Source organism: Mauremys reevesii, linkage group 20 (genome assembly GCF_016161935.1).
Source record: "Mauremys reevesii isolate NIE-2019 linkage group 20, ASM1616193v1, whole genome shotgun sequence".
Lineage (NCBI taxonomy): Eukaryota > Metazoa > Chordata > Testudines > Geoemydidae > Mauremys > Mauremys reevesii.
The window spans coordinates 18,253,527-18,275,753 of NC_052642.1; the positions used below are offsets into that span (position 1 = coordinate 18,253,527).

At 42.0% G+C, this 22,227-nt stretch overlaps 2 protein-coding genes across 3 annotated transcripts in view; one reads left to right on the forward strand and one right to left on the reverse strand.

Moving 5' to 3' along the window:
- MYO19 (myosin XIX) overlaps window positions 1-16,480 on the forward strand; it is a 44,623-nt gene extending 28,143 nt beyond the window's left edge. For both annotated transcript variants that reach the window (XM_039507261.1, XM_039507260.1), the window contains exons 12-25: window positions 628-799; window positions 2,453-2,526; window positions 2,637-2,758; window positions 4,863-4,976; window positions 5,676-5,852; window positions 6,894-7,040; window positions 7,631-7,738; window positions 8,925-8,995; window positions 10,100-10,206; window positions 11,996-12,165; window positions 13,237-13,366; window positions 13,582-13,667; window positions 14,172-14,480; window positions 15,430-16,480. In XM_039507261.1, coding sequence (XP_039363195.1) covers window positions 628-799; window positions 2,453-2,526; window positions 2,637-2,758; window positions 4,863-4,976; window positions 5,676-5,852; window positions 6,894-7,040; window positions 7,631-7,738; window positions 8,925-8,995; window positions 10,100-10,206; window positions 11,996-12,165; window positions 13,237-13,366; window positions 13,582-13,667; window positions 14,172-14,480; window positions 15,430-15,558 — 1,916 coding nt within the window. In that variant the 3' untranslated portion in view covers window positions 15,559-16,480. The remainder of the gene's footprint in view (window positions 1-627; window positions 800-2,452; window positions 2,527-2,636; window positions 2,759-4,862; window positions 4,977-5,675; window positions 5,853-6,893; window positions 7,041-7,630; window positions 7,739-8,924; window positions 8,996-10,099; window positions 10,207-11,995; window positions 12,166-13,236; window positions 13,367-13,581; window positions 13,668-14,171; window positions 14,481-15,429) is intronic.
- Window positions 15,856-20,259, reverse strand: ZNHIT3 (zinc finger HIT-type containing 3). Its single transcript, XM_039507279.1, has 5 exons — window positions 20,048-20,259; window positions 19,290-19,321; window positions 19,076-19,168; window positions 17,668-17,748; window positions 15,856-17,089 (listed from the first exon to the last, which is right to left on the reverse strand). Exons 1-5 carry the CDS (start codon window positions 20,125-20,127, stop codon window positions 16,899-16,901), a joined length of 477 nt encoding a protein of 158 aa, XP_039363213.1. The 5' UTR covers window positions 20,128-20,259; the 3' UTR covers window positions 15,856-16,898.
- Between the last annotated feature and the right edge of the window lie 1,968 nt (window positions 20,260-22,227).

Below are 22,227 nucleotides of genomic sequence, written 5' to 3' on the forward strand. Positions count from 1 at the left end.
ATGCAGCACTACTGGACTCATGCTCTGAGAGTCCACCAAAATTGTCCCACAATCCCATGGGCCAACTTCCTTTGTCCTCTGGACAGTCAAGCTTTCCCACTGCACCGTGAACAAAAGGCTAGAGCAGCCACATTTTGGGTGGGCATCAGGAAGTCTGGAATGAGTGATTGGACTGTGGGCCCACATCATGCAGTGACAGATGCTGGTGTTCCAAGTTGGGACTCTGGGTTCAAAAATTCCTAACCTGGGGTTAAAAATTAGTGTAGATGTTCAAGCCCTAAGTTAACAAATCCAGGGTCTGCTAACTTGAGTTCTTCTAACCCTGGGCTTTCATTGTGGTGTAGACATAGCCTGAGAGGGGTAGGGGTGTGTGTGTGTGTGTGTGTATTTTTAAACAGGCATTGTCGAGCACCTGCAATTTGGGTAAAATTTGTGGGTATTCAAAATTAGAGGCTAGTCTTACAAAATTCTGTCTTAAAAGTAAAAGAGCATATTCCATGAAGTCAGAAGCTTCAGTGTGGGCTATCCAAAGGCCACTTTATAATATAGATTAAACTTCTGGGAGGTGCTTAGATTTTTAAGAAACTGGTTATATTCATATTATTCTTTCTTGGCTGTTTGAACAAGGTTTTGTGAAGACCACTGCAAACTTGCTAAAAGTATCTGTAGAGGAGCTGCTGGAAACACTAAGAATTCGAACTATAACTGCTGGAAAACAGCAACAAGTCTTCAAGAAGCCATGCTCCAGATCAGAATGTGAAACAAGAAGAGACTGCCTGGCTAAAGTTATCTATGCTAAGTAAGTTCCATGAGCAATGTTGCCTTGACCGTCTATCCAAGGTTTAGCTCAAGTGCCAACGTGACCAACAGGGTTTTATTCTAGTCCAATCAGTCATTTCTACTTATTCATCTGCAGCCTATCTAGCATGACTACATGTACCTGTCCTTGGAAAGCTTGTCATGTGATGTCTGTTGAAGAACATTTTTAATCAGTTTTTTATCTTCTACATGTTTGAACATTTGAGGATTTTTTTTAGCATTTTCAGCTTGCTAATAGTTTATATATAATGAAACATTTAAAAAAAAAATCATATGCCACCACTTTACAAACTCTTGTTTCATGGCACTGGCTTCCTCCGTTTCATCTTGAAATTGCATTAAGACAACTGCTCTTCCCCTCTCTTGCAAATACAGCAATTGCTTACATGGATGTTATGCAATTACAAATGGGGAGGAGAAGTGGTCTGTGCAATCACTAATGGGATTTAAATGCATTTAAAACATGGTTTATATTATGAAAAAGCTTAGGAATCCCTGAGCCACTGCTCCTCACTGGAGATATTTGACTCGTGATGTTTTGAAAGCAGGAATGAAATTGACTCATTGCAATAATTAAACAATGTTATCGTTTAGATGCAGAATTGGATCTATATATCCAAGTTAAAATAGTTTGAATACATGGGTCAGTGCTGTGAGAAATCGGTTTCTTCTCATCCACTTCCATGACAGCCCTATGTGCTTCTGCCTTCTGATAAATATTAAAGAAACAAATGTGTGTATTCTCTCTCGTTCCTCCTTCTCCTCCCTCTTTCTTGAGACCCCATCCTACAATAAGTTTTGCATAGATAAGGGGCTTAATGCATACCTCACTGTATGACTAGGGCCTTGGATTGTTAAGCTTTTTTGGGGGAAGTTTGGTCTTGTATTTTTGTGCAGCTCCTAGCACAATGGGGCCGCATTGCTGGTGCTACTGCAGTCGAAGATAAACATGGTACAGGTGATCTTAAAATAAAGAGAAGTTTCTTGGGAAAAAAAAAATCTAGATCAAATTCTACCTTCACACTCTGTGACTTCCCTTTGAGTGAGACAATATGTGATGTAAAGTAAGGCAGAATAAGGCCGTGCCCTTAACTGAATTAAGGGTTTAGGTCCATGGTGTGTGGGTTTGTGTGTTTTTTGTTTTGTTTTTGTTTTTTAAGATGCCATTTTCAAAAGCGCCTTAGACTCCTAAGTCAATTTAGTCATTACAGTGCTGAGCAGAGAAATGCCTAAATACGTGTACTAATCTGCTAAACTGCTTCTAATCTCATGAAGTTTGGTGGGGGTAAAGGGAACAAACCCGGTAGAATGGGGTCTTGACGTTGTGCTCACATGTTACAGTATAGTCTTCTGCTCTTCAAAACTCATGTGACACAATTAAGTGAATTAGTGGCAGGGGTGTATGGGCTCTTCATTTGTTTCCGGAGGTCTCTTAACTTTATTCAAACATTCGTGGCATACCTCTGACTTCATAAAAATTAGTTTAGCTGCCAAGGTAAAGTGTGAAACTATAAAATATTGTGGTATTGGCAGTAATAGGAGTCAGAAAAAATTACTGGAAAACATAAATCAACTGAATGTTTACAAGATAAGTGTAAATCTTTCCAGCTAATCGGGGTTCTGTTATTTACAGATTATTTGACTGGCTGGTTTCAATGATAAATGGAAGCATCTATGCAGATTCACTTGTGTGGACCAACTTTATAGGTATGGGTTCTAGTCCCTTTTAATTTAAGAGTAGAAAGTACAGTAAATCTGCTGTAGACCCAAACGCACTAGATCTGATAGAAAATAAATATTTCCCCATAATTCTCTAGGTCTATTGGACGTTTATGGTTTTGAATCTTTTCCTGAAAACAACTTGGAACAGCTCTGTATTAACTATGCCAATGAGAAACTACAGCAGCACTTTGTAGCACACTATCTGAAGGCACAACAGGTACTGTCCCTCTACGAGATGTCTAACACAAAGCCATTGTATTTATTCCTACGTTACTACACTGTTAAATTCCTAATTACAAGACTGTTTTGTTTTGTAACCTAAAACTGTTTTATGGCCGGATTATGCAACTTTTACTCTGTCATAGAAATAATTGGGATTGCACAGGTAGGTCAGGATTACTTACCTGACCAAGGATTGTAGTACTGGGCCTTTGCAGGGAGGGGGAACATCTGTGCAGGAAATACAGCGTGTATCCACGTACATATTAAAAAGCTGTCACCAGGGTTCCAATGACATTGTGAATTGCTGAAATGTCCAGAGCTCAAAGGGCCATATTGATGCTGCTGAATTTGTTGGGCATCTATTAAGGTGTGCAGAATCTGAACAGCGACTTCCTCAGAAATTGCAACGGCAGCACACCTTTCCTGTTAGGAACAACGGAGTTTAATGCATGGCTCTGTCTTACACAAGACTCTAATGGTCTTGTGGGCAGTTCCTTAGGGCCAAAATTCATCTCCTGCAGAGAGCTCGTGCAGGGCCCTGTAATAAGGGCTTAAATGATGCCTAGTGCTTTGCGAGGGCCCTCTGCCCTGGCAGTACGACCTCATAAACCAAGTTGCCGCTCCCTTGTCTATTCAAGAGAAATAGAACACTTATTGTCTGCCCTGGGTTCTTATTAGTGGGAAGCAGCCCTGGCAAAGGACAAGAAGTATTTCCCACTCTGCATTTCAACCTCTAGAAAAGAAAGGCTTGAGTTAATTTAGAACCATATAAACATTGAACTTTGCTAAGCAGTTGTTGCAACCACTGGCTAGATCACAAGTAAGAAACACTCCTTGCTAATTAGATCTTGATGCATCTGAATATAAATTTCAGACCTATAAACCTTCAGAATGTAACTGTTTAAATTTGCGAAGTCTGTACAGTATCTAGCACAATGGGGCCCCAACCCTCACTGGGGCTTGTGGCTGCTACTGTAACATACTTGTTGAGTTGCATTCGAACCCATTATTACTCATAACCCCATTATGCTTTTTGCCCTTTCAACTGAGCTGAAGGGTACAAGGCTATCTAGTATTTGTGGCAGTGAGGAGATAAGAAAATTATACATTGCAGACAGCATAGTAGTGCAAAACTGGCCCGAGCGTAAGTTATCCAGAAATTCACAATCTTGTGCGCTTGTGTGTTCCACTGACTTTTTTTTGCTTAAACTGCGCTCCTAGGGTGACTGTGTACAACATGCCAGCACACACGGGGTTAACAATCAGTTAACAGATGGAAACCAGGTTTTGCGTAAATGGCTTTTCCTCTTCTAACTGAAACAAAATCATCATCTCCATTTACAGAGCCATTTTATGCCAGCTGCAAGTCACTGCTTGACTTCTTGCCCTTCTTGATATGGCTGCATGCCAAACAGTTTATATTCCATTAGTGAGTCTGCCTAAGCAAGTTTGACTTGCCACAACATTTTAAAGTTAACAAAAATGAGAACTTGTTCTGCTTTCTCACTTGTCCGTTTGTGCTGAACGAATGCTGAAGTCTGCAGCACAACTACAGTACTTTAATCAGTTACCGTGATTTTTAACTCCATTGCAGTCATTTTCCCATTCCTTTTGGATCTAATTTAGTTTTCAACACAATACTGTTAGTGGATGCATGTTGAGCTCTTGCTTAGGGCTAAATTGTGCCCTAAAGATGATCACGTGGGATGCTCTTTCCCTTTAAGGGAAACCCGAAGGGGCATCTGAGTCACAACTTGGCTTTTCACCTTGTGTGATCACTCTGTAAAGCATCTCTGCAGGTTTATGAAAAACTGCACAATTCCACATACATCCTACAGATGGCCCTGTGGGGAGCTGATGCTACTTAGCCAAAGATTTTAGACCTCTTATGTGAGAAGAAATTTCAGAACATTTTGTAGTTCTGAAAATGATGACAAATCTGCTACAAGTGATTAAGGATATGAACTGACTTGTTCTTTAAAAAGCCAACAAGTAACAACTGTATGTCAAGTGACAAAAGCCCTAAGTGAAATACTTCACTAAGTATACTGTGAAATACTAGTGTCCTGAGGAGAACATTCTCATTTCTCTTGTATTAGGAAGAATATGCAGCAGAAGGTCTAGAATGGTCTTTCATAAACTACCAGGATAACCAGAGCTGTCTAGATCTGATAGAAGGAAGCCCTGTCAGCATCTTTTCTTTGCTGAATGAGGTAAGTTTTTAAGAGCTGAACCGATAATACTGTCTAGCCTGCTTTTCTTCCTTTCCTCAACTGTCTCCAAAATGACCAAAGATAGTCGATTCACTTAAAGGCATCCTTCCAGGCAAAAGAACCAACTGTTTCCATAATGCTATAGGGGTGGTTCTTTTCCCCACATCCCTCCCCCAGTCTTGCAGGTATGCCGTGTAAGTGCACACCATTGATGTCAAACATGGAACCCCAATGACTGAGTCACTTTTTTAAAGTAGTTTAACATTAAAGTACTTGGAATACCAAATGCAACATAGACCGGTAAAATGCCTTAAGGTCTAAGCCCTGGTCTACACTGGGGGAGGGTTGATCTAAGTTACGTTATTCATGTAGCTGAAGTCGACGTACTTAGATCGACTTACCGTGGTGTCTTCACTGTGGTGAGTCGACTGCTGCCGCTCCCCCATCGACTCTGCCTGTGCCTCTCGCAGCACTGGAGTCCAGGAATCGATGGGAGAGCACTTGGGGGTCGATTTCATGTGTCTAGACTAAATGTGATAAATCAGTCCCTGATGGATCGATCGCTGCCCTCCGATCCGGTGGGTAGTGAAGACACACCCTAAGTATACTAATGTCTGAAAGATTTTAATTGCTGCACAGGTAAAGTTTGCCTATTACAAACAGGACATGCTGCAATTTTACCTTGTTTTCATTACACAGGAGTGTCGCCTGAACAGGTCCTCTAACGTCAGCCAGTTCCAAACCCGAATTGAGAACGCTTTGTCTAATAACCGGTGTATAAGCCGGGACAAGTTTAGTAAGAAGCCTAACTTTGTTGTTTCCCATTATGCTGACAAAGTCTGTTACCAAGTGGAAGGTATGGTGGAGAAAAATAGGGTATGTATTTTTAAAAATAAACTATAAAATAAGCACATGGCTCCTGAAAGAAGCTAGCCTAAAAATCAAAAGCCTCCTTAAAATAGTCTTTAATTGCTGTTAACATAGTGCATGTGTCCACTACTAGTAGATGACATGTGAAAGGGGTTGATCCTCTCAGTCCAGTTCCTAGTGAACAATCACCAGCACAGGTAGCACCTTTAGAAGCAGGCTCAGAGGCCCAAGGATTAAGGGAGCCATGCAGACTCCGTGACCTCTCGCCCCTGAAGATGTTCTCTCCAGGGTTTGGCCATATTGCTGGGGCAGCATAGAGGCGTGTGCACTGCTATTGCATATTGTGTGAATAGAGGACTTCAGCCTCCAGAACTGTCATTGTGGCATTTAATTATGAATATTCAATTCAGACTTTAAACTTCCATGTGATCAGGGAAACAGCAGCATGGACTTACCTTTGGCCATTTACCAATATCACATAGAAACTTAAAACTTAGCGTCTTTCTGCACTGTGCCTACCAGGAAGTTAATGAGGTGATCTGTGAACATTGGAATCTATTTTCTATTATGACACTTCTGATACGGCAAGTCACTTTTTTTTTTTGCAAGGAACTTTAAGAAATGGTATCATGTGATGCAGTGAATATCATCTCTTATTAAGCATAGGAAAGTGTTCTAATGTCCATTATGAGGACTGCCCTACCATTAGTTAACTAGCCCCAAAACTAAACTGCATGAGTGCCAGAATCTTCTCATTGTGCCATCCCTCCATAAGAAAATGCTAGTAACAGACCAACTACCATATTTAGTAAAAATTGTCTAACACTCAAGTATTTTCCTGTATTTGTGAATTCATATTAAATACATGGAGTCAGATCTGAAATGGTTTCTTAACCGTTGCTTTTGTTGAGTAATAAAATTCTGATACAGCTTATTTACTAACCTTATTGACTCCAGACATGATGAATATTTAGTTACATCTTTAAGGGTGCCTTACCTATCCAAGTAACTCCACCAAATCCTAGTGACGTGTATTTGCCTATATAGGACCCAGTTCCACTGGAGTTACTCCAGCTTCTGAAGAATTCCCAAGACTGCTTGCTTCAGAAGTTCTTTCCCATGACAGAAAAGAGACCGAATGATACCAAAACCCAGAACAGAGCAGCAGTTGTTACAGTGGTCTCCAAGTTCAAGGTTTGTCCTGTTTGAGTGTCTGATGCTACTTAGATACTATATCGTTCTGCCTGATTTCTGCTGCCATCTTCAAGTAACTTGATGATAAAATCCATCCATTTATTTCCTGACTCTGTGCCAAATGTTTGCTACACTGGTATAAAACTGAAAAATTCCACTGTTCAGTAGGAAGCCTCTGTATTTAAACAAGTAGAAGTTGGAGTCTGTTGTATTTCCTTTGTGCTTTTTAACCCATAACTTGTGGCCACATGTCAAACCAGTACCTACCTCTCCAGACTTGCTACAACCCCAGGCACAGAGCAATCAATCCAGCACACTTAGGAACATTGAATTACCCACAGAATAAACAAGTGCCAGAAGCGATCTTTAAATGGAACACTGATAATTTGTTCTAGCTGTCCTGAAAAAGAGCAGCTGTGCTTATTATGCTGAAATTAAGCAATTCTGTTCTTGTGGGCCTATAAACGCTACCATGAATAAACATCAGGATTTTTAAAAAACGTAAGTATTGATTAGCCAGACTACTCTGGAAAAACAAAAAGGCCTCAATATGGCATGGTCATTAATAATTGCTGTGTTTGTTTCTATAGGGTTCACTCGAACGTCTGATGCAGATCTTGCATAGCACTACACCTCATTACATCAGATGCATCAAGCCTAATGCTGATTGCAAGGCAGTGACTTTTAAAAAAGAGGAGGTAACTCTGCAAAGAATTTTCCTCATGGAGTCCATGTCTTTTCATTGGTTTCATACTGAGCTTTGCATCAGGCTCTGCATGATATGGGTTGTAAAGCACTTTTCTTAGCAAATATCTTGAAAGTTTCATTTGAGAAGAGGGAACTTACCAGAGGTAGGGTAGATGATACTTAAACCTCTCCAAACTACGGTGAACCTTCAGTGAGGCTCTCTTCACTGCAGCTTCATTGATAAATACTGTGTATGTGAAACATCAGTTTCTCTTAAAAAAAATGCTGTTCAGTACAAGTTTGGATTTAGTGGTGTGGGGGGGCTTGGAGCTCACCAAACCTAGCTCTGAGTCAAGACCCATCTTAATGGCACAGTCTATTTTATAATCCACACCTTTTATTAAATCTCTGCCTACTCCTAGTTTCTATACAGGGATGTCTGCCAACTCAGATGCAAACAGCTGACATGCATACTGAGTGGGAGGTTCCTTGGGAGCAGAGCAATTGTAGCTAAACTTGGAGATTCTCAGCTGGTATAAAATCAAAAGCTCTGTTGAATATACATATAAAGATCAGCATAGCGCCAAAGGATCTATCTTGATGTTCTTTTATTGAGATTTTAAAAACCTGAATCCAGTTTGAAAATTCAGGATAAGTTTCCTGCCACTTTAAGTGCAGTGAGGCACGTAACTGGCAAATCCTCAGTACAAATTCCAGGTAGCTTGGGGTTGGAGCAAAACCACCTACTTCACAAAGTAAAGAAACTTCTGCCACTAGTGAATGAGCGGAATGTGTGAGGGGGTGGAAATCAGACATCTAGTGAAATTGAGCCTCAAGACTTCTGGTAAACTGTCTGGGGACAGGACAGTCCTGTCTAACTCTGCTCGGAGTTAGATGTAATGTATCATTTGTGTGTTCTCTCTCTCTCTCTCTCTCCCCCCCCCCACCCCCGAGTACAGTACTTAGGCAGTACGTAGGAGATGAGCATCATAACTTTGCCATCTTTCAAAGAATCAACACACTTGAGAGACTGAACAGGTGAACATTTAATTGCTTTTGGAAACTATATATGAATAGAAAACCTACGAGTTTTTCAAAAGACTTGAGCCTATCAAAAGCAGTTTGCATTGATAGAAACCCTGGTAAACCTTTAATAGCAGTACCTAAACAGAATTAGTGTTTTAATTCCTACTATAGGTTCTCAGTCAGCTTGAAGCATGTGGCATAGTAGAAACTATCAGCATCAGTGCAGCTGGATTTCCTATTAGGTAAGTCCTAATGAATTTTAAGTTTCTCATGTTTACTTTATCTTCAGAATACAGCTCCTTAAACTTCATGAGCCAGATTTGTCTAGTGCAGCTCCACTGGCTTCCACAGAGTTCGATAAGGGACCATTGCATCCCTCTCTATATATTTATATTACAACTTAATTGCTGAGTACTTGTTACTACAGAGATTGAATGGGTAGATAAACTCTTATCTGAGTAGCCAAATGTAAAATGGCAGGAAACCTACATATTCTGCTGTATGGCTTATTTAGACAAATATACCTTGGTGAAGAATTTCAAAATAGTGTAGGGAAGTTAGATGCATATTTCCTTCCTTTTAAAATCTCCATGCTGAAAGACAACAGCCCTATGACTTGTTGGCCCAAGAAATATGGGTATAAGATTGTCACCTAAATTCTGAAATGTTCATTTCTCCACCCCCACATCAATATAGCAGTTCATTATGCTACCACTGGATCAGGTCAGGCCTTGTGCATGACAATTTTGAAATCTGCCAATGGCACAGACATTCAATTAATTATTCTGTTCTTAGTAAGGAATTTTGTATTCTGAGACTGAGATTTGGAGAACCAACCTGGGCTTTAACAACACAATGCCCGCTAATTTTAGATAGCTAATGTCTAAATCCCCTAGTCCTTGGTGGAGATTTTTGAAAACCAGCTATCATGAATGCTGTCTGTGGATTCTTCTCATGGAAACAGTGGGGTTTTTAAAGCCATCTGAGCAATTCTTTTGCAGGGTTGCTCTGTATTTAAGAGCCAAGATTTAAAACCACAGAATAGCTTTGACACGCAGTAAGTCACAATGATCTCTCTGGGCAGTGATAGCTTGCCTCCAGTAGTAAAACTGTGAGAGTTTAATCAGCTAAAAGTGCAATAATCCTGTTAAACAAGGGTGTGGAATGTCTGCTGTTGTAGTGTAGAATTCCCTAAACTAAGTCTATACCTCTGTGCAATGGAACCTTGCTCATCCTCTAATAATCCACAACAAAAATTCCCCCCCCCATTAAAAGGTAATTTTTAAGCACTTGAGCCATACAGTAAATGGTACTCATGCAGGATTGATTTTCATTTTGGCTCTCAGGGTCTCCTTCCAAAGTTTTATTGAGCGTTATAAAGTGCTGAGAAAATCACGTACATCCAATACAGTGCCAGATGAAAATGGTTTCTCTCCTGCTAAGAAGAAAAGAGGTAGGTTTTATTCGTTTCACTCAACTCCCTGCACAGTGCACAGAATTTCTTGCTATTGTATAAAACAAATACAGAGACTGTATTATCACACATTCAGTTTTGGGGAAGTTCCTCATTTTTGAGCTTTCATAGTATTTTTATGTTCTAGTCATTAATGTTAATTTCCATACAATCTGGCATTTAAGTCAGGATTTTAAAACTGTTTAAATAAAATTACTTCCATGCTAAATCTTCCATCTTTGTGCAGATGGCTGTATTCTTATCGGGAGTAGAATACGATTTTCAAATGATCCTGTTTTTTCTTGTGACTTTTATATTTTGCATTAGATAAGTAAACTGGAAAATTTTAAGTTTCTTTTTGTTTGCTTACATTCCTTTCTCTGTTTCTTGTACCTGTTGCCAAATACACAATTGGCCTCTAGCTTTACTGGATTCTGCTGCTTCTACCTTTTGCAAACTTCTCTGTGCGCATCTGTATTTCAAAGCAACAATTGAGGATGCATTTTAAAAAGTAATCCTATTTATAAGGTAATGTGTATGCTATGTATTCCTGAAAGAGGGGCTGTTAGGAGAGGGTACCAGCTCATTCATTGTTAAATTTGGCATGGAAAGTATCTGCAACATACACCATATTAATCCATTTTGTAACCTTAATCTAATAACAAAGTTTGTTCATACATCTAACTTCAACATGGAAAAGAAAGCCCATTAAGCTAGGAAACATTCGTCATTGATGCAAGAGGTTCTAACTGGCTCAGTCTACTTGTATCTAGGAAAATGCTGATTGCTTAGCTTTGGTTAGTTATATGCAGTAAAATACAGGCAGATAAATTTTGTAATTGAGAGCAGTCAAAATATTTATTGGACACTGGCGAGGGAAATGCCTTCTCTTGACTAGCTGCTATCCCCGCTTATTGTGGTAGGTAACAGGTTGAGAATGAAGAAGAGGAAACTTTATTTCCTGTTGGTGGGAATAAGCAATACGGCTATTGGCTCCCAGTGAGGGCCAGTGGAAGCACTGCTCATCCCCAGGTGTTTTCCTGTTGGCAAGAAAAGCAAAACTTCAATATTCAGCCTAAATGTACTGCTTTTTCCAACTCTTCCATCTCCTAAAGAGAAATAAGTATTGCAATGAAAAAATAGAAACACATGCATTGTTAGGGGTAGAAAGATCCAGAGATTTCCAGGTTCCTATATTTGACATTCAGAATTGCTGTGAAGCACTATTTTATACTCTGAAAGAGATCTGTAGTTGTTCTAGTCTGAATTGCCTATCCTCCAGTCTTTCTTCCAAAAGAGAAATTAACTTGTGCAACTTTTCTCAACCCATTTCCCTCATTCTCCTGCTCACTCTGCTGTCCTTTCTTTCTTTTTCTTTTTTTGTCTATTTCCTAAGAATGGACACAGGTCTAGTCACATTATATCTCAAAAGTGGCCAGAATAATCCCTGATCCATTGATAGGAGATGATTCTATTTAGGTATCTCCGAAATGTTTCCCTTTTTAAAACTACAGTCTAAAGCACTGTGGTGAAGTCCTGCTCAGTGCTTTTGCTTTTTTGCAGAACATTGTCATTGAGGATCTAAATCCCTTGCCGCTTGCTCCTGCTCTCGGTTTTGTTTTCTAGATTGCATAGGATCTGTTATCTGTTCAAATCAAGTCTGATTGTTTCTACATAGGTGGTTTTAACCATTGCAATAATTGTGCCCCTTTTACTTTTAGTGAGACTATTTTCCAGTCTTTAATTAGATACTTGACTTTCCCTCCCTTCAACATCTTGTATTTTGCAGGTTTGACTCCAACAACAAATAACGATGAAGAGTTACGCTTTGTCATCCATGATATTCTTCAGAAAATGACGGTGGGACACAGTGCTGTTTCCGTTAAGCAAACAGAGACCAAATCAAACAACTCTTCCATGTACTGCGGAAAAACCAAAATCTTTATGACTAATTCCATGGTAAGCATGTTACATCCATCCCTTGGAAGAACAAGGGCGTGCTTCTGCAATGCAGGTCACAGCCCAGTTCCATTGTAGACAACTACAAAACTGCTGACTTCAGTGGAAGCAGAATTTCGCACCCTGTTCACATTATTTAAAAAAAAAAAAACACAACCAAAAAAAACCTTTTGATACGTGAAAACAATCCAGTGGGAGTAGGAATTTAGTCTTTTTAAAACTCCATCTCCATTGGGTAAGGGACATGAGGCATTCACCCCCACTGTATTGTTGCTTGCCCCAGGTGCACTAAAGAGTATATTCAGTTTCAGGATGATAAATTTCATTTCTCTCCTATGGGCTTGTCTACATTACCCGCTGGATCGACAGGCAGCAATCAATCCAGCAGGGATCGATTTATTGCCTCTAGTCTAGACACAATAAATCGATCACCGAGCGCTCTCCTGTCGACTCCAGTACTCCACTGGAGCAAGAGGTGCAGGTGGAGTTGATGGGGGAGCATCAGCTGTAGACTTACCGCAGTGAAGACCCCATGGTAAGTAGATCTCAATACGTCAACTTCAGCTACGTTATTCATGTAGCTGAAGTTGCGTAACCTAGATTAATTCACCCCACCCCCAGTGTAGACTAGGCCTAAGTGTCAAATCCCTTGTTCACAATGTGCTTAACATGCAGCTGGACTTTTAACTACATAGTTTGCTGAATTGGGCCTAAGCTAATGAAGCAGACCACTTTAAACAAGCTTCTTATATTGGCTTTGATAGAAAGTATCTTTCTTCTAGGCACTTTCCCACCCCTAGGTCCCTTCCCCCCTCACTTTAGGAGTAGTGGGTTCTATCTAATTAGCCCGTCTTTTCAAAATATGATCTACAGTTCTAGAAACTGAAATATTTTCATGTCTCCATAGATACATTAACCCACCACTGTTTAATAGTTTTCGAAAACATGTTCATGCAAAATACCAAACGATCCATGTTATAAATTAATGAAAAATGAGAGAGCAATCGCAGCTTTTTCCTAAATGACAATGAATACGCAGTCTACTAATGACAAGATTTTTCCTTGACACAGCTAGAACAACTTGAAGCTAGAAGAGCAGCAGTATTATCTGAGAAAGCATTTTGCATTCAGTGTTGCTGGAGAAGATTTAAGCAGAGGAAGCTATCAAAGCAGAGCTGGTCTGCTACCATCATCCAGGCTGGTAGGTGAAAGCTGATACAGGTGTGGTTTTGATGTCAAAAGTAATTTTTCCAGATGGGTTAAATACTTAGTGTGCTAGGGTCTGGGTACCATAATTGAACGTTGGCACAAAGTTTCCAATTAGGAAATGTATACCACTGGTTTTGTTATAGGTAAGTGCTTTGAGATCCTCTATATGCCAGTTCCTTTATTCTTGACTCTTGATTAAATCTTCAGCTGTTCGCTCCTGGTTCGCAAAGAAACATTTCCAAAGAATGCGCCGGGCTGCTACTGTTATAAAGCATGCGTGGAGGAAATGGAAAGTAAGTACCATACTAACTGCACTGAGTCAGTGTCTGCTCGCCTACTTCTTTTTATGTGTTTAAAAATATTCTCCTCCTCCAAGGAGTCAAAGAAAACTTAAAAGTACATTGCTGTGACTTGGTGTGTTATTCCTTCCCATTACTATAAATCTGCCTCCTGTTTCTCTTAATGGGAAAGGAGAAAACCGCTCTCTGTAGTCTCCTCTCCTGGCACTGGAGTTAGTTTCCTCAAGCTGAAGGACGGGGGAAGGCAAGAATTCAGAGTTCAGTCCTGCAGTTAGATCAACTCCTCAATTGCTCTTCAGCTTCACTTCATGGGGAGTTAGTGTTTTAACCAGCCACCCAGGCTTGTTGAATGCTGCAGAATGTTGTCCTGTTGGTTGAATTACCCGTGTTATTTTTGGAAGATTCTAATAACTTAGGGGCATAGGAGGCTAGTTCTGAACTAGCTTCAGCTGCACCTTTCAGTCTCTCAGGAATGTTGTATTCTCCCCCTTCCCTAAGGCAAGGATGGATGTGCTAGCAGCAAAGGAGCTGGATTACACTGAAGAAAAACTCCATTCCTCTGTTCCTGGTGCTACCATTTTCTTAGACCGGTCACCTAGTCCACTGGAAAAGACTTGGCCTCTAAGTGCAATAATCCAGTTCTGGCCTCTTGGACTAGTTCTATCTACTGCACCTGTTACAGTGGCTGGATTTCGAAGAGACCCGTCCCTTCTGGCATGCTTGAAAATACTTCATCGGCACAATGGTTACAAAGTGGAGAGCAATCTGTTTGGCTGCGGTATCACCTCCATTAGAGCACTCCCACAGGTAATGTACCTTACCCTGAGAACACTTCAGAGTCAGCAGTATGACCTGACATGTAGTGAGCTCTGGTTATTGCATAATGGCAGAACTACTATCCAAACTTGGGCCTCTTGTGCTTGTGAGACACAGCCTCGCCCCACAGATGCCCAAGGCTGAGGGAGGCTTCCTGGCTCAGCCAGACTTCCTATGACTCTAGGCATGTCGTTTAACTTATCTGTGCCGTTTACATAACTTGTTCACTTCACCAGGCCACTGAAGGTTAATATAGTGTCAGAGGAATTTTGAGATGGAAAATGTTCACAGAAATGCTAAGTGTGTGCATAGAGCAGATGCTAAAGAATCTGTGACACCAGGGCTCTTCAGAATTCAGAGGAGGGCAACACTGAACTCTCTCCTCTCTCACTACTTTGTTTCCAGAAGAGATCAAATTCTGGAAAGAGTTCATTAGGTAAAATTACCCCTAAATCGTCAAACCCACACTTGCTTCTCCTAAAACTGCTCTTTACTTAAAGGCCTACTTTTCTTTCTTTTTTTGTCCTGTTTCTCAGCATGAAACAAACTCAGACACCATCATAGGACGCTAAGCATGAATGAACACTTGTGTAAGGTGATAAGTGTGCTCAGCACACAGGGGCCCTAAACTCTAACCACTGGTTGCACAGTGGCGTTCACAACCAAAATCTCCTATTTAAAAATGTAGTATTGTAGCCCCTGCTGGTTTTACTGGCTTATTGTACAAATTCTTCTCTGCTGTAATTTCCCTGATGGCTGAGGGACTGATTTCACCACCCTTACTTACAGTGAGTTGTATTTACTCACTTGGCAGGTAGTCTAACTTCAGTGGGCTGGTGACTGAACAAGGCATGATTTGGTGACTGTTGGTAGCAAATTGAGCTGTGTGTGGGGCTGATTCCCCCCCAGGCAATTAAAAACTAATTATTTCTCTTCCTAGGGCTCTGTCAAGTTTCACTGCAAGAAGTCTCCACTACCTCATGCAAACATCAGTCCACATAACCCAGCCTGTATGATCACTGGATTCAACCAAATCTTACTAGATAGGAAAAAACTGCTCACTACGTAATGTGGACTTTTGGCCACCTTAAATATTTATTGCACTTTTTCCTTCAAGGAAGGACTTCTTTCAAGCTGCTGCTTCTAAATGTTTTAATCTATCTACAATATATTCCCGCATGAGACAGATCAATTTAAAAATATCTGCTGCTACCCTGGAGCCTTGATTTCCCTCCCCCCATAGTCGCATATGTAAGTATATGGTTACAGGTATATTGATCGTTAGCACAGATTTCTTACTTTCTCCTATAGATAATGGAGGAAGTGGTTAATACCAAGAAAACACTACAGTAGGACTACAAAGAAATCACAACAACCTTTAATAGAACTACAATATCTTTGGGGGAAATAATTGAAAAAACTCTATGATCTAATATAAAATATCCTTTCAGCACTCCCCCATACAGGGAAAAGTAAGAGGGCAACAGTGAGTTTGGTTTTTTTTTCCAAGGAATCTGAACACTACTCATTTTTTCCCCTCTGGAGGCAAGCATACAGCTGTTTACCTCAAATAGCACTAAAATTCAGCAGGTTGCTAATGCTTATGAATAAAATGCAAGAATTGGTGGGGCTTAATGCTGGACACCGCTGTCTCAGGAAAAGTGAGGTAAGACTGGGCTCAATGTTTCTGACCAGCTGAAGAAAAATTAACATGCTGCTTTTAAGCAGTTAGATTGTATTTGTCCAAACTCAGATGTAGCATATGAGTTCCATCCCCTTGGTGCTGCTAAGCTCCAGCACCCCTCACTGTTGCATCCATCTCCAGCATTAGGCTCACATGTTGTGTAGGAGCAGAAGTGGTTCTTAGCATGGGAACCTTTAGCGTGATAGAGAAAAATGGCTCTTTCTTCTTACTTGACATGAGGCAGGGAAATGTATGTTTGTTTTTCTTATCTTATGTACATGACATTTTAATAAATTTAAATATCTTGTGCAGGGCTCTGGACTCTAATTTCTCAGCAAGGTTTGTCAAATGCTCAAAGGATAAAGTTAAACACTAGTGGACTTAATCTTTCTCCTTCTTTACATGCTTGACAGCAGCAATGCCTGGCACAGCCACAGCTGGCAATGGAACCTGTATTAAGAGAAAGTAAGTCACAGCACTAAAACACTAACCTCTAATTACACCTAGTACATGCACACACATGCCTCCCTTCAACCACCTGTGACAAAGCTTACCATATGACAACACTGGAAGTGTGAATTAGAGTGCTGATATCCAGGAGTTAAATATGTTTTACTGAGGGGAAAACACCTGAGGCTGTTTCAGCAAAGCACATGGTAATAAAATGTTTCTTCCAGTTTTAGAATTTTAGAAATTCATGATTAGTTCTGTTCCTGAAGAGTCTCTCACTCCAGAAGACAATTCTCTTTCTCTGGAGGTTCAACAACTCTCAAGCAGCAGTCTGCGAACTCCACAAATAATGGCTCTTGCATATATGTTTTCATGAGGGAATCTTTTTCTTTGGCTTGATCTACAGTTAGCAGCAGTTGCTGCAGATGGGGGTTGAGTAGTAAGCTTCTCAGTTCTTTAGACTCCCCTATTTAAAAAAATATATTAGAGGAGGAAGAGAGACATTTGAAATTAACAGGTGGGGATTAACCATGGGTTTGAAAGGTGTGTTTTGTTTTTTAAATCAACCCAATGCTGCATCTGCTTGAGGAAAGCAGAAAAACTTAATATGTAGGAGGGAAACTTGCATCTCTATTTAACAAAAAAAAATCCCAAGCCCAACATTTTCCATTATCTGTTATCTAAGAGGACTTAAACTCACCCTTCCCCCACCAGAGCCTCAGCAGACACTACTTTTGTAAATACATGGTTTCCTGCAATTTAGAGAATAAGTCCAGATCAAAGCTTGGCTCTCCCACTAGGTCAGGCAATAGAGTCAAACTGAACTGAAGCAATACGATCTTGATCTGGAAGTTAGTCTTTTACAAAGACTAACAACTTAATACACACCATACCAATTCTCCCAAAGGCATAATAAAGATGCCCATGAAGAACTAAATACTGAGCACTGACTTCAGCTTTTAAGCAAATTCTTAGGTGTTGTCTGCTGTAAGAGCTGATGGCAGTTCTGCTTCAGTCACATCACAGATTAATCTTAAAGGTTACCTAAGAGTTTGAGTTTCTGCAGCGGGACTCTATCTGCCTCATCATCTTCTGTCAGGATATCATCTACAGACCAATGGCTTCCTAAGGCAAACAGAAATGTGGTTTTATGGATAAAATAGGTTAGGTCCAAAAGTCAGAAACATTTGTCTTGTTGCTGTATCTACTACCCCTCATTTAGAACTCAGATGCTTTGCATCACTCCTTGGCAATGGGGTAAAACTCAGATATGAAATATCTAGACTCCTTGAAGAACAGACCTTCATCCCACTTTCCCGTAACCTTCTGAGTACCATTTAATGTAGAGGTCTTCTAGACAAGACCTTACACACTTGCAATACTTGAAACACTGAATAGATATTCACTCACATGGCACTTTCAAAAAGAAAGGACTAGGCCCTTCTTCCTTTGGCATAAATGTATAGGACTTGTTTGAAAATCTGGGCCACTACACATCCAAGTTTCTTTTTTTGAAAATTAAATATGTAGATAAGAATAAAGTGTTAAGATTAAACTCACATGCATTAACTGTAGAGCACATTAGGTTGTCACAAGGTACTTTACAAAAGATAGGTATTTAGTATAAGGATTCTGGGTTTTAAGCATATTCTAACAAGCTAAAGGCACAATTATATTTTGAAGCAGTACTATTCTAACCAAACATGCTACATTCTACAGTTACAGAAAAACTTTCCTTCTCTTACATAAAGAATAGCAGGCATTTGGTAAAACAGGCAAGTATTCAGCAAAGAGTAGGAACTGTTAAAAGATTGCTGTAATTTTAAACAATTATAATAATGTGCTTTAATTTTATGTATTAAAACTTTTCAATATTTAGGGTTTTTAAAAAAAAATGTATTTAGGCAGTTTTAACAGGTTTACAAATCATTGCATTTAAATATCAGACAATTATAATCATTACAACAATGAGCTTTTGTTTAGAAAAACATTATACTGTAATCTAATCATTAGATCTCTCTAACTATATTTCAGAGGACGCCTCTTTACCAGAGCCAGGATGTAGTGTTTTGGCACTTTTATTGGACAGAGTGAAACTTCTGATTACATATTTATTAAATGAGGCATGTTTATCAACTTAATATAAAAAGTGGACAGGTGTACTTTTTTCTCCTTTAGCAGACAAATATTTTTTGCCTGAATACTGAATAAATGGTAACCAAATATGTATTTGTCCTATTTTTCTGGGTATGTAATTGGTGTGTTAATTTTTCCTAGGTTTTGGGCTACTTTTCTTTCTCTAATGAGACGCTAGCAGCACCTAGCACGTGAAAGATTAAATCTTTTGTTCTTTGTGTGTGACCATTTCGGCTAAGAAGCCCCGGGAAGCTCATTTGGTAATAGCTATCCCGAATTCATGCTTTTCATATATTTATAAAGGAAGCAAACATACCTTTGTCTTGCACTGATTTAACTCTTCTGAAAAGTGAGGATGTGTCTGTAATCTGCGTCCTTAGAACCCGATCCTGTTTTGGTATACAGTGTTCTATGAAAAATTCAAAGTTACATTAATTCTTAACAGGAGGAAGGTCACAGCTACAAGTCAGCAGTATTTAAAAAACTGGCTTAGAATAATGTACAACTCTGAGACGAAATCATAGTCTTACCTTTATGCTTCTTGTAGCAGGGGACAGAACAACTACAAGAAAGAAAAGTGCCATTTAAAAAACACCAACACACCAGTTAAATGTTACCTGTGCTCTACCAGAGACTAACTGCAGCGACTCTCCTGGCAACCTCGGGGATAAGCAGAGGGCTCGGCCCGGAGCAGCGAAATAAGTTATTTCCGCTCCCACCAGTGGGTCTGGGCCCAGCCGCACGTGTGAACGCAGAAACAGTCTCATTTACTCGTAGGACAACGGGGGAGCCCCCCCACTGTTTCCTCCGCTGTGCCCCCCTCTCCCGGGAGGAGAAGAAGAAGAACAATCATTGGGCGGGGACACAGAGAGCTGGGCTCTAGGGGCTCCTGCTCCCAGCAATAACCCACGGGGGGGCGGGGAAGGGAGGATAACGATTATCCCCTTCCCCACGGCACCAGGCCGCGCGTACACGCGGGGGGGCCCTTCCCGGGCCATGCGGCCGGCACCAGGGGGGAGGGACCCTTCGCAGCTGAAGGGCCACGGGCCGTTATTGCACCGGGGGAGGGGGGAGGAAGGGGGGGGGGACGACCGGCCTTCCCCGGGGGGCGGGGGGGAACCGGCCGTGCCCGGGGACGACCGGCCTTCCCGGGGGTTCTGCGGGGAACCGGCCGTGCCTGGGGAGGAAGGGGGACGACCGGCCTTCCCGGGGGGGGGGGCCGACCGGCCTTACCGGGGGGGGTTCTGCGGGGGGGGGGGACACCGGCGACCCCGCCCCCCGGACTCACTATCTGGCCCTGCAGCCCGGGCAGCGGTACCGGGGGGCGCCGCGCCCCGCGCACACGCAGCAGCCGCTCCCCTCCTGCATCCTCCGGCCGCCGCGGCCCACGTGTGCGCGCCCGGGGTCGGAGGTCGGAGTCCGGCTCCGCCCCAAGCCCCGCTCAGCCGCGCGCCCATCGCCTCCACCCGGCTCTACTAATCCATCGCCGATGCGCGCCGCCTCCCCGGGGGGGCGATGGGGGGGGCGGGCTGGAGGCTCTGTGGCGTGGGGCGGAGCCAGCCCCTTGGCGCTGCACTGGGGCCTTGGCCCATGGAGAGAGACCCCAGCGCCCAAGGAACAGCACGAGACAAGATGGGGGCGGGGGGGGCAATGAGGAGACTCCCAGTGCCAGGGGCTGAGCATATAAATCACCATGGCGTCCTGTCCCCCCCTCCTCCATTAATAGTCACTCAGATGTGTCTGCATCCGCCCCTGGTGTGATAACTGCGTTGTGGTGAAGTGCCCTCGGGACATGCAGGCTCCTGGCACCCAGGGGTGCACACAGGGATCACTGGGTGAACATCTGTTCTGTTCATTCCCTCTGGAGCCCCTGGCACTGGCCCCTGGCCTTTGGTCTGACCTCGCGTCGCCCCACTTCTATTCATGGCTCCTGCATTCCCAAACCTTAACTGAGATCAAAACCGCCCCTGCCCCTCTCCTTCCTTACCTCATCAGTGGAGTGGTGCAGTGCTGCACATCCGGGGAGAACGGCATCTGGTTACTGAAGCATCAAAGAGCCCTAGGGCACCTTATAGACTAACAGACGTATTGGAGCATGGGCTTTCGTGGGTGCATGCATCCGACGAAGTGGGTATTCACCTACGAAAACTCATGCTCCAATACGGCTGTTAGTCTATAAGGTGCCATAGGACTCTCTGATGCTTTTACAGATCCAGACTAACACGGCTACCCCTCTGATACTTACTGAAGCATATCACCCCTGTGCTCAACTTCCTTGACTGGCTCCCTCCTATATCCACCCCTTCCGCTAGTTCTATTGCCTTCGCCAGCCGAGTGGCTGAGCACTGCCCAGGAATTAAAATCCAAACTCCCCTTTTTCCTCCTTTGTCACCAATAATCATAAAACTATTTGCTGCACGTTTTAAGATGGGCGTTTTAAAAATAAAACTAGGGCATCTTCTTTAAAAACCTAGTTCTTGCTCTTTATTTTCAAAGCTCAGAATGGTGTGTGTGTGTGTGTGTGTGTGTGTGTGTGTGTGTGTGTGTGTGTGTGTGTGTGTGTGTGTGTGTGTGTGTGTGTGTGTGTGTGTGTGTGTGTGTGTAAAAACACCTCCTGCACCCACCAGATCTGTGCCTCTGCCACTCCCCAGAACCATGACACTGTCTAGAGATTCCCGAGTGACCCACATGCCTTGATGAGACAGCACTGTCACAGGGATGGGCCCATAACTTCACTCCCACAGGACCAAAGAATGACACCTCACCACTTTAGTTTTCAATCCTGCAGTCAGTTCAGATACAGTGGTGATGGACATGGTATAAAAATCCGAGAACCCATTAACTCATTTTACTTTGCTTCTAAATATTGAGCTGCTTTCCAGTTAACAAAAGCGTTTTTGCTCTTCTCCTGCCTGGAGTGTCCATTATCATTAGCTACATTTATAATAACTCGACTTACATTTGAGACCTTTGCGTGGTTTCCACTTGCACAGAAAGGGTGGGCTTTTAGCTGTAGCATTGTTGTCCCTTTTCAACCCAATTTCAGGACCCTGGGGAATATTCCAGCTGGAAGGAGAAATTGATGGAATCTGATATTTTCTTTGTACATTCCTTGTATATAAACAAGATTGCACCAAAGTCCCGCTCCTCCCAAACACAGGAGGAACCAAAAACAACCTGAGCAGTTTCTTAGCTTACAGCTGCCAGCATCTTTACAGACTCAAAGGCGCTCTCTCTAGTTTTTGCCACACACCCCAGGCTTCAGAGCCCAAGATCTAGCCTGAGCTGCAATGTCTACACAGCTGTTTTTAGCACTGTAGGGGAAGCCTAAGTGTGTCAATCTGGGCTCTGAGCCTCACTCTCACAGGCTGTGTAGACATACGCTTAGTTACACTATAGACCCACCTAAGCAATGAAAGTTAGATTTTATGATAAAAGAAAAGGTCAGGTCTGCTGCCCCAGAAGAAT

Coding starts and splice junctions, on each gene's coding strand:
- ZNHIT3 (XM_039507279.1), bottom strand. CDS start 20,127: ATGCAGGAGGGGAGCGGCTGCTGCGTGTGCGCGGGGCGCGGCGCCCCC. Junction 19,169..19,289: donor CTGCTACAAGAAGCATAAAG/GTAAGACTATGA, acceptor AATTTTTCATAG/AACACTGTATACCAAAACAG. Junction 17,090..17,667: donor GCAGAAACTCAAACTCTTAG/GTAACCTTTAAG, acceptor TTTTTTAAATAG/GGGAGTCTAAAGAACTGAGA.